General features: G+C 44.6%; 1 protein-coding gene across 5 annotated transcripts in view; it reads right to left on the bottom strand.

The window, feature by feature from the left end:
• Positions 1-69: 69 nt before the first annotated feature.
• The window catches only part of LOC135377434 (lymphocyte cytosolic protein 2-like), a 135,290-nt gene continuing 118,516 nt past the window's right edge, over positions 70-16,843 (bottom strand). For all 5 annotated transcript variants that reach the window (XM_064609835.1, XM_064609836.1, XM_064609837.1 and 2 more), the window contains 14 exons: positions 14,124-14,185; positions 13,177-13,244; positions 12,847-12,901; positions 12,724-12,785; positions 12,117-12,171; positions 11,941-12,040; positions 11,156-11,225; positions 10,936-11,089; positions 9,671-9,690; positions 6,862-6,895; positions 6,062-6,331; positions 4,452-4,555; positions 2,098-2,325; positions 70-932 (listed from right to left, as the gene is read on the bottom strand). In XM_064609835.1, coding sequence (XP_064465905.1) covers positions 798-932; positions 2,098-2,325; positions 4,452-4,555; positions 6,062-6,331; positions 6,862-6,895; positions 9,671-9,690; positions 10,936-11,089; positions 11,156-11,225; positions 11,941-12,040; positions 12,117-12,171; positions 12,724-12,785; positions 12,847-12,901; positions 13,177-13,244; positions 14,124-14,185 — 1,417 coding nt within the window. In that variant the 3' untranslated portion in view covers positions 70-797. The remainder of the gene's footprint in view (positions 933-2,097; positions 2,326-4,451; positions 4,556-6,061; positions 6,332-6,861; positions 6,896-9,670; positions 9,691-10,935; positions 11,090-11,155; positions 11,226-11,940; positions 12,041-12,116; positions 12,172-12,723; positions 12,786-12,846; positions 12,902-13,176; positions 13,245-14,123; positions 14,186-16,843) is intronic.

The following is a 16,843-nucleotide window of genomic DNA, read 5'->3' as shown; positions in this document are numbered from 1 at the left end:
GCGATTCATGCCTTTCTCAGATATCATATGCACCTGATTTTGGATATCGAAAATACAAAGAGACAGCCATAAACTTCAATTTAGAACCTTACAGTTTTCACTTAAAACATTTATTTTTCGGAAAAAAACGTAAATCCACCAAATATATTCCAAGGCAACATTACAGGCCATCCAGCAGGTTTGCACAGCAATCCTCAATTGATTTGCAAAACACAACTTTGTTCTATATGCTGTCTGTAATAACAAAAGACTAGAAATGTGTTAAGAGAGATACTCGACGCACAACTTTGACCAAAGCACCAAGGTTTCACCAGACGAGAACAAACAGGCAATAAAATAAATTATGTACATTCTTCCTTCTGCGACTGAATGGCAATTAAGCACCAATACCACAAATTCTGGATAGTGTCTGCACTACTGCCCTTACAGTATCTACATCTAAAGTAAGCAGCAGTAGATGTTACATACGCTCAGTACACTGTGGAAAAAGTTACACAACAGACAAAAGGTAATGTTAGCCTCTTAACACGAGCACCATAAACATGAAAAGCAACACATCAACCATAACAGCAGATAGCTATAATAGTTTTCTCTTTTTACACATTTTCTTAAACTTCTTCTCTTCAACAGACAGCTAACAACCATTGCAAATGCTGGAGAGCATGTGGAAACATCTGACGTATTCTTAAATACACCTGCAAGTGGCACTGCTAAAACATGAATGAAAGTAAATAAGGGAATTCTTTCACACTGAAGTTGCACTCAGTAGGCACAAAGCAGAGTATGTGAATGGCACTTCATCGTGAGGGTTCAATTCTCGCGGGGTGTGGTGTCACAACAAGAGAGGTCTGCCCAGCTGGTCGTCCTTTCGAAGTAAGTATGATGGGCTCCTGTTGATGGTATTCTATCAATTCAGGAATACTTGTGAACGTCTGAAACACAAGTTACAAAAATGCAACGTTTTACAAACTCTAGAAAGAGCAAACAAACCAGCAAAAAGATGTGTTTTCAAGAGGTTCATTGTCTGTCATTTCTTTACTTTCTGTTTTAGCAACTGCAGGAGGTCAAAACTCCAACACTTTGTGAAAACTTCAAGTTCATTGCACACTGTATGTTTAGAGCCTGATGTTTTCGGGAAATATTTTTTTCTAAATTCGGGGGTAGAAATCGGGAAAACAGTAATATGCACTAAATTCCTGCAAATTCTGGTGAAAAAAACTTCCAGTATGCTAAATTTGGGGAGAAATCTGGCTCAGTTACTCAAACTAGCTGTAGTTGTTTAGTACAAACAGTAATGTAACTGCATTTGCTGCCAAACAAGTAACTTAGTGCATTCCTCCAATTTGCCAGTCAAAAATCGGGTTTCATCCTAAAGAGGCAACCTTCAATTCAAGGTGAAAATTTGGGGAAGAATCGGGTAAAACCCTAAAACTTCAGGCTCTATGTATGTTCTACCAAAGGAACAACTAAAGGAGAGACACTTCTGTATGCTCCTATAGTCATGTTCAGTCAGTCTAGTCCATCAACTACATACGCCGTTGGAGACAAGACGCAATAGCGCGCCAGGAGAAATACTGCAGCGCCATCAGTAGGGGAGCGTACTTTCTGCAGCAGCGTACTGTCATGCGGCCAGTCGTAACAGCCAATACGGAAGCAGAGTGGGCATGATGGATTACATTATCTGGTGCAAGAGGGAGCATGACCTCTCTGTGTCCAGCCAGCGCAGTAATATTTTGAGTGCTTGCGGACTAGATTTCTTTTCCTCCTTGAAGTTGAACACGACTATAGTCGGATAATCCATTATGTCCAATGGGTGCTGTCATTGCATGTTTTTCACAAAAGTGTGCATGAAGTAGCAAGGTGGGTGACCCTAAGAAAACACGTTCAGACCCACTCATGTGAGACCCAAGGACTATGATGCCAGCACTACCTCACGACAAGTATGATGACAATTTGTCAGTACCTCCACACCCCCACAGTGGAAATACAAGCCACTGTTTCCAATGTTTTCCAAGCACAGGTTCCCATATGTTTTAACTCCTACTTTTTCTTTGTTTTTCGATCTTAATTCACTGATTATTGTGAAGCACAAATTACCTTCTCCATTGGCTTCTCAGTGCCCAACGCATACGTATTGTCATTTCTTCTTCGAATGTTCAGATGGAAGATCCTGTCCTTGTAGAAGATGCTGAGGGTATAGGGGTTATTGTCACCCCCACGTTTGCTCACGCGCACCAGGTATGCACCATCTTCACGGTCCCTCAGGTAAAAATCAACTTGCTCCCTCTCAATGTCATGGAACCAAGGATAGCTTTCCAAAGTCTCCTATGTTAACGCAAAAAGCATGAAAGCAAATGTGTAAGCACAATACACAGCAACAATAAACTTGAATACAACTACCTATTGCAATACAGTGGCTTAACAAGCCTCATATATGTTCATAGTCAACATGTGTGCAACTATCAGCATTGTCAAACGTCCCAAAGAGCCAATATATCTCCATTTCCAACATTTCGATTTTTCGTTCACATGTGGGCTCGAGGTTGTCCCTGCTGCTGTGGACACTACTATAGCAGACAGCTTTAGAAATACTGTTTATTTTCTTCCCCGAAAACATAGCGGGAAATAGCACCAACGCATATGTCAACGGCTGCAGTGCAGACGACAATCCCTTTCAATGTAACTCCCAATATTTGCAATATGTATTCCAATGTGTTTGTTGACAGCTGCATTGAATTTCGCAGCGAATTAATTGGCGAAATTGTTTGTCAAGTTCTTGGTTTTAGCTAGAGTCTAGTACTCTGGTGCTCCATGTCCTTTTCCTCGATCTCGCAAAATCCCGGACACATCTCCGCTAACAATGACAAGACCAGATACACACAAACAGTCAAAGCCGTACTAACAAATCATTTCAAAATTCATCTCAAAATTCAGCGCGAAATTCAGCGCGAAATATTATCCCTCAAAACGCGAATTATCAGCAAAATATTTTCTCTGTCTTATGTTGGGGTGTTGAGGCCTGGTCAAGCCTTTTCCGGCCTTTTGCCTCGAATCTCCACTGCACTTATGGTGGAAAATAAATTAGATTACATATCTACAATCGGGCGAGCGGCAAGAACGCGGAAACGCGAACGTGACACGGTAATCTCGTGCCGCAGCGCGGGAAATGTCGCATCCGCTTTCCGTCCACCGCGCAATGCACGTTTTTTCTTCTTTCTTTTTTTTTTTTTTGCCGCACATTCTCGACTAATCAAAAGGTCAACAGAAGCCGCGTCACGTTCTTGTTTTCTTCCGGCCTCCCGTGCAGTACCAGCAGCGGGATGTTGACAGCGGCGTCAGCTGGGAGATATGACGCGGAGGGGCTCAATCGTTTTTCAACCGGCGAATTTCTAGCGGAAATAAGGTATCATCCCTGCTTATGTGATAATCATAGTTTACATAGTTTACGGCAAATTCGACTAAAAATTGCACAGAGTAAAAGTAGGGGTTTCATTGTACCTGCTTTATTGTGCAAGAACTTGCAAAACCCAAGCGCTTTCATTGTACAAAGCAGACCAAGGAGCGAAATCAGCGCACCTCTCTCCTTCCTCTGATGTGTCAGCAAACGTCACTGAGTTACGTCAAACGTGACCGACGTATCAAAATCCTACATTTCCCGACTCAGTCCCGAATGACGTTCTGCGTCGTCAGCCAATCCCGGACTCACAGAAGGTCAGCCGCGTCTTGTGGGGGGAGAGCTCGGAAAGGTAGTGCCACTGCCAGTCACTAAGTGCTGTGAACGTACCTTTATTCGCGATGTATTAATTTTCGCGAATTTCGCGACCGCTAAAAAAAATCGCGAAATTAAATACTCGCAAAAAAACTTCGGAAATGAGAGATTGCGCAATTCGCGAAAATTAATACATCGCGAATAAAAATACGTTTACAGTAGCTTATTTTGCGACTAACTACCACAACCTGCGCAACCTTTCACTACCGCGGCTCCTGTTGCACTTCAAGGAAATAGTGCGGCTTATAAAGTAATCTCATTTCTGTTGCTGAAGGCTTCTGGTTCCTGGAAGGCTGCGGTCCCGCACATCTCTAACGCATGTGGGTACGGTCCCTACAGCGAGTGGGTGCGTGCCTTACCTCGCGATCTGCTCGCCACACAGATCGGTCGGTGAAGGGATCGTGCGACCCAGGCAGACTTCACGGGGGACTGTCTTTTAAACATATCCTTTGGAGCACTCAAAGAGCACGGCCGGGATTCGAATCCAAGTCACGTTCGAGTGACGGGAGGCGTTAGCCAAGGGAGCTCGAGCTTTATATGGCCTGTTAGGTCACGCTGTTGACCTAGTGTTCCTTCCTTTCCCAAAAGGAAGCAAAAAGAGTTCGACGGTGGTAGGAGGCTTGCCGGACAAATCAGCAGGTCGCTAGAATACGTATAGCATTAGGAGGAAAGGCCAACCTACCTCTTCCACTGGAATACGGGGTACAGGTGGAGGGACAGGCGACGGGGCAGCTTCTGTAAGGCTTGGTGGCACAGGAGGCAACGGTCTCTTTGCAATTAAGGCTGCTGAGAAATACAAGTGGAAGAAAGACATGACATGAAAGAACTACGCCCGAAATTTGCACACGCGTGCTAGTGAATTGGGGCGAAAACGTGTTGATAAAAGTGCTAACAACTGCAGATATCAAAAACATATGTAAAAGACTACAGCATGGTAGACTACATAGGTAAAAGACTACACTACGTGGTGGTTGCTGTTCGTAACATTCAAACAAAAACACATCTAATATTTCACAGCATGCTCTTCATTCCGCAAAGTTAGCGAGCAACTCGATTCGTTACATTCGTGCTATTATTAGAGCGTCAGGGTGCACAAGGGCAAAAATATGACTTCCACTTTGCCGAGCCTGTCCCGAACAAGCAGCCTCGTGGGCGCTGCGCCAACGCGGTTTCATAGTAGACGACATCAGATAATACCAGAGAGCTTAGTGCCGCTTTGAACTATGGGAACTTGTTAATAACAAAGGAGGAGGTCTTCAAGCTGTTTCGGTTCCTTCTCTCTCGGTCCACGAGGAGTCAAGGTCAGCGAAAACGAAACTTCAAGGACAGTTCATTCCAGTAATCTCCCAGGATGCAACGCGTACGCAAGGAGCCCTGGGATTTTCTGAAGTCGTCTATTGTACGGTGTGTACATGCGATGCGTACAATTCGTGACCGAATTCCTCAGACCCCAAGGCGGGACAGCTGCGGTGAGGGAGACTGCTGTCAGCCAACAAATCACTCGTTTTATTTCGCCTACACACAATGCCCTTATTTTAGTTATTTTCACCCGATATTCCACTCAATTATTTCTATTCTGCATTTTCACGTATATATTACTTAGCGCGCGCATCAAATACTTCGACCAGAACGTATTCTGTTTGCCGATATAAAGGGAAAACGTCAGCTGAAACTCGCTGAACTTACGGTACAATTCCGTCATTATCGTCCACACCGCAATGATTGATCATTACACTATAAGGCCACGCTCCCACCGAGGCAGCCTGATGAAAGCGTAAGTCAACTAAAAGTTTGATAGCCAACACGTCCGAATGGGGGCTAGACCGTGGAAAGATGGGACCCGGGTGAAGGGCAAGCGAAAGTTGAAAGCTCGTTCGCTATTTAGCCCTATCTTTTTTTCCATTCGAGGTTTGCTGCAGCCAAAAGCGGGACAAAACGCCGTCCAAAACGGCTAGTGGGACATCGGGACTATGACCGTAAAAAATGGGACCTGTCTAGACGCAAATTGGGACGTCACTCGTTACACGTCATCTCATTACGTTCACAGGCTGTAACGCAGAGTTGTAGACAAGCAAATTGGTGCATGGAAATGCGTCAAACGGAGCATGGTTAGCTGGTATATGTCACTCTGCTGCCCTATCAGCACTGTTTTATCGATCAACAATGCCTCGTGCTTTTCAGAATCCTAACCTAATATATGCCATTCAAACCATACCTCGTGTACTCGCAAAATATCGATATGACGCACGTTTTACTTAAAAACAGTAATTTCACCCATGACATAACACGCACCTAAGGTAGATGTGTCTTCGTAATTCTTCTTGGACGAAGGCTGTGATTGCAGTACTGCATGCTGCCCGTTCGGTTTGGCCACGGAAATCTTATCTGGCTTTTGCCTGTTCTCACCACCAGAGACCAACTCTCGAATGTGTGCTGGTTTCACGGGCAATGGAGGCGGCGGGAAAGGTAGGACCTGCTGTCCCCCCACCCGCGGGGGTAGGGGCACATTGCCATGTATCGGCGGGGGAACGCACGGAGGAGTGGGTGGTTGCCACGGTGATTCTGTATGCAGAAATGAAAGAACACAGGATTAGTGAACACGGCGTCCTAAGCTTTCCTTGTGCTTCTTCCAGACTTGTAAGATTCTGTCATGTAACGTTTGATTAGCCTCTTACTGAATTTTATAAGATATAACACGCAAATATAATAGGAAAACTACCAGAGCGACGTCGCGAGTCGACATGGGAAATCGACACAGGATCAAACGCACCTAATACAAGTGATGTTTCTTATGGCGTTTATATACTTCCACATAACGCACTGCTCGTGATCGTTAGCAGAGATAGTATTCTTATCTCTGAAAACGTACTACCACTGTCATTAAACTATTAGACGTGCATTAAACTGCACGTACTATAGGAACGAAATATACGGGCTTCCCCTCAGCGTGCAATCGACCATTTATGACAGTAACACGAAGTGTGCCGTCTGTATATCGAGAAGATAAGGGAGATACTATTCAATAAATCAGTTACCTGTAGCTAGAACAGCATAGAGACAGAGGAACAGAAAAAGTCCAACTCAATTCTTACCTCCGACTATCTCGTAGTCTCCTCCCTCAGTCAACTAAAAGTGGAAAATATATTGTTACTTTCACACACGGCGAAAGCAGCTCCCTTGAGAATCACAACTCAGATTCCCGCTAGTTTTGTAGGGAGTTCAGAAACAATGGCGTACAAAACAACCCAAGCAACAGCGTTGGTGAAGTAGAATTCGAATTTGGCTTAGTTAGTGTACATTAGTTAGTTACTCTTCCTTACTTGTGTTAGTGAAAACTGAGAAAAGATGCCAGGTTACAACTACACAAACTGACTCGTAAAATTCCACACATAACGAAACCTCTAGAATAAAATGTGTTAAACCTACTGCTAGGTGAAAAAAGAGGGACAGAAAGAGTATGAAAAAGATCAACAGTAAAGGGTCATCAATATTGCAGGTACTACCTGCACTACAACGACTTATAAAAGGTACAGGTTTGCACTCCACAGGTACCTGTTGGCAGTATTTTAAACCGCTCTCTCATATTGAAGAATTTCGGTACGGTTGTGCTAGCCTACAAGACAATTAGCAATTTCCCACACAGCGGCAAGAGCTGTACAACTATCGGTGAACAACACGTAGTCAGTCGGAAAAAGACGTCCACCCTTTTCCACGTATAAAAACAGGATGCACGGGCGACAAGTTGCCGTGCGCTCAATTCATATTTATGGCGGCAATATCGCGCAGAAGGATGTACGAGTATTCAGAAATCGCAACGAATGCGGGTGCGAGACACTATACAGCCATCGTCGAGGTCTCACGATGGCTATGTGTCTCGCACGTGCATTCTTTTCTCTTTTTTTTTTGGCTATATATCGCTCTTACCACACGCCGCCGTATTCCTGAAACAATGCCGCGTTGACGCACCTGTCCTTATGGTAAACAAACGTATCGGATATCATACACCTGGCTGTCAGATTAGGTTAAAATCTGGATGAAATTTAGACCCCTTCTATCACTTCAAGGATGTGGTATGCCTGGAAGAGGAAAGGACGAGCTTGTAAAAGAAACTCCAGGCAGCACAATCTACTGAAAGTGCGAGTGCATAGAGGCAGCTCTGTGAAACGAAGCACCACATCTGATGAGACACCTGCCAGCCACCCCGCAGGTTCTTGAATTTTCGGTACATTGTGTTGCATGGGACGTACCGAAGTTCAAGCACATAAGGGAGGCTAGCAGGTTGTTTTATCAGTGCGGTGCTCGATTTCGCCCAGATGTGTTTACGAAAAACGTACCTTCATCTACTTGTCCACCCCTATCCACTCGCACTTTCAGTACATTGCGCTGCTTGGGACGTTCTATAGGACTTTTTTTTTTTGCACTGAAAACATTCTTCCAATTCAATTCCTTTTTATTGCAAGTTGCTGCCGAAATTATGCGACTGCGCTGAGGTGTACTCTCATCCTCAGCAGAGCTGGTTCCCAACCAAACCAAGGTGTGCAATTTCCGAGGCAATATTTACATGCAATTAGTCCCTAGTCCCTAGACTAATACACACATGGGCATCAGGCAACGGCAAGCCATCACTTCAATCACCTGTCCTGACACTTCGTTCCTCACCAGAGTCAAGCAGACGTGCAAGTGGCGAGAAGACGCGCTCTATAATCGCAAATTTTGGTCGGCGAACCAGCAGGTTCGGCCGCAACACGTTCTGATGGACGCGCACAATTTCTCCGCCCCCGGCGGTGTAAGTTTAGAAGACAGTGTCACGCATCGTGGGCCAGTGACACCTCGTCGACCGAAAGTGCCTGCACGACGACTTGAAACGTCGTTGTGAATGGCGACCCAGAAATGGAAATCGTCTCTCTCCTGGCGGCTGTAATTGCGCTGCGTGCAAAATGCCAATTTCTGCCTCGAATTGTCGCCACTATCCCAGCCAAGCAACGTCGTCGTGGCAACTGGCTGTAAGGACTTGCAGTGTCGCCTTCTATCGCAGATAACTAAATGTATGGCTGACTGATGACATCTTAAGAGACATTACACATCGTGAATCTGATGCATTTTTTATTTCGTGTTAGCGCCGCGAAGCTATGAGCGGACAACTACAGTGTCTCTTTAATGACCAATGCACAGCATACCAATAGATAATTTGTCCTCGCATGGTTCATGATCTTCAAGAACTTCCTCTGAGGATACACCACCGTTCCTACCTACGACTGACAACAACTACCAGGACAACTGACGTGTATTCGTATACTACACGTCACTTACTATACCTCGTTATCTTTATCGTGTTTTCCCGGTTTTTATTTGGATGATTGAACTTTTGTACAGGGAATAACTCAACGTAATTTATGGCAACTCTCGCTGCAGTTGGAACAGGCGACGTGCGTCAGCAGACACGTCCACCACTTGCAGACGACCATCGGATGTGAACAACAGACACGCGCGTTGGCAGCAACTGCTGCCCATATCAGTCCATCCGAGGTCTGATAAGTCATTACCCCGCTGCACGATACAAAACTTCGGTAAAACCTGAGCTAGTATGTATCTTTCGGTAAAAAGGAATTAATAGGACGAGCAGCCCTCATTGAAACCTTCATTTCACCGATAAGATCCGCAAAAAAAGATTGAACTAGATTTGAAAGGCGTCCAATTATGCTGTCTGCAGGTAACTGCACGTAATAACTCAAGCATATTCAGGAGGTTGGAGCTGCGTCACGCTCGCATGGTCAGGCAGCATCTGTGGTCACGCATGCATTACGCACGAACAATTACTTACGTTAAATACAGAATTAAACGTTACTCAACGGTACAACACAAAAGCCACTGGCAGAGGAGAGTTTTACGGATTGTACTTACTGAATCCACGTGGGCGTAATCTGAAATCAAGAAAGCAGTCATGAAAAAATCATGAGAGTTCATGTTGCTGATTGCAAAAAGGAGGTGTGGGGGGGGGGGGGGGGCTGAGAACTCTGAGAACAGCTTGGGCAAAGTCGTCAACGAAGGAATTAGTTTTCAATCGTAATATCATAGAGGATTCATTCATCATTAAGCAACTTGCACTAAGCAACACTTGAAGTATGATGCAAGCTGAAGTGGGACCCATCAACTGTTGATTATTAATGCTAGGAACCGTGTTTAACTGTACATTTAAATTACACAACCGGTGCACCTATGTCGACGGTTAGCATAATCACTTTCACACTCTACTCGCGAATGCCCGTGACGTCAGCAACTCTAGCCAGTTGGGAAGGACAATGTCGACGCATTACGAACTCCATATAAAAAAGAAAGAAAAAGAAACAAACAGCTAAAAGAAACGAAGATAAAAGAACGAAAAATGGAACAAAAGAAAGAGAAAGGAAAACAGCAAGGGAAAAAGAGAAAGGAAAACAGCAAGGGAAAAAGAGAAAGGGAAAAGGGGAAAGAAAGAGAAAGGGAAAAGGGGAAAAAGATGGAAAAGAAAAAAAAAGAACGAAGAAGCCTGGAGAGGAGTACTACGAGAACTCCAAAAATATTTCCGGGACTTCTGCAGCTGCGTGAGTGAGTGAGTTGACACCTACTGCAATACAAAACTTCACTTCACGCTTTGACGTCACTGAGCGCTACCTGGTGGACTTCAATGGCATGGAGTACCAGAATCAACCAAGGGAATCCGAGAACCAGCGACATCTCCCGAATGACCTTGTCGTTCAACCCGCTTATTCTAGACTTGTGTAGTTTCTCGGTTGTGGCGCCCCATACTTTGGATACCTGCCCTGGTTCAAAAGGGGATGATGCGAACCTGAACCTGGCCGCTGTTTACTGTCCACTGTATGTCACGAGTGATCGCAACAGACGGCACCGTACCATCGATGCGGTCAGGCATTTCTCAGGAACTTAGTTTAGCTTTCGCTTTCTCTCTTCTACCGACCCGAGCCAACGATTTTTCGAAGCTCCTTTTCCATAAGCAGTTGACGGTGCCACCTGCCTGGACTGAAGAAACGTTCTAGCGTTTCATCAGCCCCAGTTTCGTTCTTCTATACCAGTACAAAATTTCAATGGTCTGGACAACCTGACTTTTCGAAACCTGCTCTTACGCTCTTCAAACACCCCTACAGAGAGCTCTTGTGACGTGTACATACCTTGGCTACCGTCCGTATCTTCTGGCGTGTATGGCTTTGAAGTCGGCGGTCTATTGTCAGGTTTATATTGAGGAGGATAACCGCGTGCACTGGGAGGATGGGAGATGGGAACCTCGTAATCTTCCGAAGCGTCCGGGGAAGAACAAGTATTTTGCTGAAAGGGGTGAATTTTATGTTAAAAGAACGACATTTTATTTTTTAAACGGAAGACAAAACTTACGTCATTTTGCACCGGGGGAGGCGGAGGATGACTCGGCGGACGCCTAACGACAGGTCTTACACCAGGTCGCCTGAAATATGGGATGGAACAAAGTATAGTGGATGGCGATCACGCAGAAGTTACTGAGTCACTTTTGCACCTGAAACACCACTTTGGGAGGTGACTACGTGACGTCACACAGAATGGTACAGAATAATAAGCGTATCAACGACCCTCTGTTTACAAAACATGTAACGTCAAGAGAAAACGGGTTCGAGGTTATATCTTGATGTGGTGGGCAAGAAGCGGGAAAACGGGTCGGCTGATAAGCTGACGAAGCTGATAGTGCCCACCAGCATGCTTTGCGCGGCGGCGTTACGTAGCCAATGACGTAGGGGATCCCCCTTTCACTGTTCACAAACAGAAGGCACAACCGGAAGTTGTTTAGGGTTCCCGCGTCAGCGACTACATGTAGCGCCACGCCGTGTCACGCAATTCAGTTAAACCCTTTCAGTGTTTACAAATAGGGAAAGCGTTTAACTCAAATGAGTGACAGGACGTGGCGTCACATGCAGCCGCTGACGCTGGGAACCCTAGACAACTTCCGGTTGTGCCTTCGGTTTGTGAACAGTGAAGGGGTGAATATTACACATCTGTGGTCTAGATGTAGCTTTGGATGTTTTTTTTAAGAAGCTATTGTAATCTACAAAACATTTCCGTTCCAGCATAGATAAGGGCAAACAGATAAGCCAGATAGTGAAAGAAGTCACGTCGGATATCACTGATACGAGCATACATGTACTTACAGGACGGGCCTGCCTTCAGGAGGCCTTGGAAGAGCGGGGCCATCGGGTGGTTTTGGAATGACCCTCTTGGCCGTTGTGGGCTGTATACTACCAGAGGAACCTACGCAGCCCGGTAGGCATGTCAGTGAATTTGCTCGGCTCCACATTAAATGAGAGAGAGGAAAGTGTCGACCGACCTGACGCGTACGAGGACGCTTCTGAACTAATGCTACTGACGGATGTGCATTCCTCCTGCAAGGAAAAACAGCTCAGCGGATATGTTTCGCCGACCGGACATCGAATGCTTCATACATCGAATAAAAACGGAACTTTTGCACCGTGTCGCAATTTCAAGTTATTGTGTAAATGATTGAACACGACGGTATTGTTAGGATGAAGACGGGCTTAGTGTGTTCTGTTGTACCAGAACGATTTAGAGGAGTATCCGCCTTAATTGTCTTACATCACAAAGTCCCAGCCTTCCCCACACAAACACTCGACTTCCTTCGCTCAATGTGCGCGCCAAAATTCTGCACAAAACTTTTCTCGATGAATATCTGGGCTTTAGACGTATGTCTAGTCAATTTAACCCCCTGCCCTCGTAATAACGAATTCGCTAATGTTAGATCCAAATTATGAAGGTACAAGCCCACATCTGTTTGATTTGAATGAGTTGCTTCATCCATTCAGGAGAGTGAACCCTTAATGCTGCAATTACTGCGTGCTGCTAAACTGACATCCCCATTTTTTTCTTTATCACATCACCATCACTGCGTGCTGCTAACATCAATTACGCATACGCACCTTGCCCTCCGAGCCGTTTGGAGAATAGGTAGAGTCGGCTTTATTAACGCCATTCAATGCACCTAAATTGAATAATAACGCCACATATAATACTGAATATTTCAATACACGTATGTACCGTACCATAATTTACTACTGGCATCACGTCCGACACCGGGGGCGGTACATCATTTTCTGGCTGTTGAAGACAGAGTCGTGGCAGCATTAGCATCGAAAGTTGCGTTTCCTATTACAGTCAAACTCCTTTACAACGAAACTCAGGGGACAGCAAAAAAAAAAAAAAAAAAAGAAAAAAAAAGCAGTAAAGGTATTTTCGTTAAAAAGGATGACCATTATTGGACCTATAGGGCTCCAGTGGGACCGCAAAAAAAATTGCTGTAGTGGTATTTTCGTTAAAAAGGTGTTCGCTATAAAGGAGTTTGACTGTATTCGAAACAATCGAGGGAGCCGTACCTCAGAGTCATCGAAGTCGGTATCCCAACTCCAATCCTCGTCATCATCCTCGTCGTCGTCTTGACCGCCTACACAACATGTACATTCATCACTTCTAGTGCCAGTAGTGAAATCTTACGCACAGTCTATGTGCTTGTTTGCTTTGACATCCAATACGGATGTGAAGTGTCCCTCAAATCGAAATATGTTCAACACGTTTCGTAGAAAACGTACAGAACCGCTCGCGTCACACAGACTCAACAGTGAGCAGAGTTCCACTTTAAGCACGAAAAAGGCGAAATTTCTTGGCATGGAGCAATGCTTAAAAAATAATAATAATAAAGTAAAATAAAATAAAAACGTAGAACGCACGTACCCAAGCTAAAGTCTGTGGTACCAATTACGGCTCGAATATCGAACGTCACATAATCAAGAATGAATACACTGATTGATTACAATGAATCATATCGTCATTTCGAACAGCGAACTTCACTTTTAACACACATTGTCTGGTTCGAGAAAGATTAGGGAACGTTGTAGACCCAAGATCCTTCTTACTTTTTTTTCTTTTCTTTTTTAGTCCGCCTGCCGCGTTTACACCCAGAAAAAGATTACGAAGGTAGGAGTGCAGTGCAAACCCGTAAAACTGTGCTATGCTGCGTGGAAGATACAACTGTGTCAGTCAGTACATGCCAGTTCCATAGGTTAGCATCGCCCGTCTGCTTTCACTTTTTTGCTGACCTTCATTTTTTTTCCCTCTCTATACCCCCAAGGAGCCGACGACTTTGCATAGAATTAAAAATAATAGTGTTTCGATGAAACAGGTTTTACAAACCTCCCCGCCTTCTTTTCTCGTCGTCATTTCATTCTTTTTTTGCAAACAATCCACTACTACTTGGGCTCAACGTCCTATTAATGTATTCAGGTTACGTCGCTCCCACCCCTGTATGGTTATCTCGAACACTTACCAGACGAGACCTCGCAGTTTGTCTTCTGTCTGGCTACAGAATGCTTCATGTCACCTACCAAGCTGTCAAAGACAAGGTTTCATTCCGATAAGTTACACATAACGAACAAACGTACATTTGAGTACGTACGTCTATTATTAGGTTACGCTTAAATGGAACTGTACCTAGTTTTCAGAATTTTGCGTAAACGCCTCGCTCGAAAGGAAGAACGAAGTATTAAAACCATACTGATGGCCATACAAGGTTAAGTAAAAAGACAGTCCGTTGTGCACAGATCGGGTAAATACTTACTTGGTTGAACAGGAACCTAGTAATAATAGATTCAGAGTAAGCACGTAACGACTCAATACATTCGGAGACGTTTGTTTTTGAAACACACGTTGCTTACTTTGCACACGTATTTTTCTTTACTTTGTATAATAAAGTAAATAAACAGGCGATGAACATTCAGAAACCTGGTTTCACTTCACCTTGTTTTTATCTCTTATCTGTGCCTTGCGCCTTCGTGTGGATCGAAGCACCGGGCAACCTTTTCCAAATATTTACTATTAAGCGTCTAGGGGGGTTGTGCATCTTGTCCGCTTCCTTTCTTGTCGTTCCGAACGCAGACGTGCTTTTGCTTTATAGAAGTACCGCTCCATACAATTGGATTGTTTTTTTTCTTTTTACAGGAATAGTTCTCCGCGAACACGTTATATACAGGGTGTTCATGTTTATCCGCTAGAGATTTATATATATATAAAAATCAATGAGAGAAGCATAGATGTCATTTTTGCAGTGGAGTTATACCGCCACGCGGATATCCTCTCGAAAAGAGTATGAAATACAAGATGACTAATCACTTCAAATTCATTAATTAACTCTTTAATTAGGGGACTTTGGGCAAAAGAGGAGAGATAGCCGGATGGGAAACAATCCTCGTTGAGAGTCATTCCACTTAAAAAAAAGAAAAAAAAATCCTGAAACGCACCCGGGCATATTGAAATACCCATCACCGAATTTTTACAGGCAAATGAGCCGAAACTGCGCCGGTCGGGAGCGCAGGGAGGACAACGCTCATTCGACGTCAGAGGGCCACGTGCTCTAAAGCGATGGAGATGATTGGAGCAGGTGCTGAACTGCTGACTAGATCAACCGTTTTCCGGTCCAGATCAGCCTCTGTCGGCGAAGTTCATGCCTTCCTGAGGTGCGCTGTCTTGGTTTCGGCGCATTTGCACAGCGAAATTAGACGATGGATATTTCACGGCACGCGCTGGTTTCAGGATGTTTAAAAGATAGAATGGCTTTCAACGACGATTGTCTCCCATTCTGTTATCTGCTTTTGCCCGAAATTTCAAATTTACATAGTTAATGCATTTTAGGCAACTATACTCATCTTTTAGGAAGGGAGTTGGCTCAGGACAGAAGCCGCCGATATTTCGAACAGAGACTGTTCTTCTTCTGGGCCCAGATGAAGAACAGTCTCTGTTCGAAATATCGGCGGCTTCTGTCCTGAGGCAACTCCCTTCCTACATTCTACCGGTTCGCTGGATTTCTACCCATCTACTCATCTTGTAGTTCTACTCTCTTCGAAAGGATGATCCGCCTGGACGTATAGGACCCACCTGCAAAAACGGTATCTGTGTAGCTTTCACAATTTTTCTAAAGAAATCTAACAGATAAAAATGAACGCCCTGTACATTAATTAATGCTCAATTTCTTCTATAATATGCACAGTGTGAAGCAGCTGGTCTTAACAGACACTAGAACATTAGAATGAAGACCATCGATGGAAAAATCATAGTCAGCGACCTCTTTATTATTAGTCTTTATTCGGGGCAGACTCGAAGCAGACGGAGAGGGGGCGAATACTACTTTCACAAATGTCTCCTGCTTCGTCGCAGAGTGTGAATGAACCAAGTAACGAACAAAAATTTAAAATTTGAACACGGGAAACATCAGGAAATTGGAGGAGAGAACTCTGCAGACTTTGGGTTGAACCCGTACTATAAGACGTCCTCCTCGAGCCAAGTTCAAGTTGATAAAATGTAAAGGCTATATCTGGGAGGTGGTCATACCCAGATAACGAAACAAAACAAACGATGGAGGATCGGGCACAAGAACTCCATTATATAGCGCTGCATTATAGCTCAGCTATAGCTGCAGCGCTCCATTATAGCTTTTTTTTTTTTTTTTTTTTTGCAATTCAAGTTATTCTACCTGATCCTGACCTGCGTCTTCGAGATTTTTTTTTTGAAAACAAAACTACGTCACTAAATAAACCACAGCGCCTGTTGCAATTGGCACAACCTGTTTCCGGGTATGCAGAGCGAGTAAGTGTCGCAACATCTTCCGGACGCTGACGACAGCATGCTTAACATAGTTAGTTTGGTTCCTTGCGGAGGATTTATTGTGAAATAAACTGCCGCCGTACAAAGGGTCCGTTTCCGATTGTGCTTCCGCGAGAGTTGTATCCATAACGTCGGTCGTGAGAACGCAAGGTCTGCCAGCGCATGGGAACGTGAATGAGTAGAACAATGAAAGGCTCTCGCCACGTTCCAACAATACAGCTGCATTGATGTTGATGTAAGCGAAGCATGAGAAGCACCGCTTGAAGACCCGCAGCAGATAATCGAATCTCTGCGCGAATCTCTTGGGTCGCTAGACGCTGCCTATGGGCCATCGCTGTCCGGGGGCACACCCAGGGTTTCGTCTTTGAAGTCTGCGGCTAACCTGACGGC

The sequence above is a fragment of the Ornithodoros turicata genome, chromosome 1 (assembly GCF_037126465.1).
Source record: "Ornithodoros turicata isolate Travis chromosome 1, ASM3712646v1, whole genome shotgun sequence".
Taxonomy (NCBI): domain Eukaryota; kingdom Metazoa; phylum Arthropoda; class Arachnida; order Ixodida; family Argasidae; genus Ornithodoros; species Ornithodoros turicata.
Note: the sequence above shows the minus strand (reverse complement) of the source record. Positions and strands in the feature narration are given on the sequence as shown.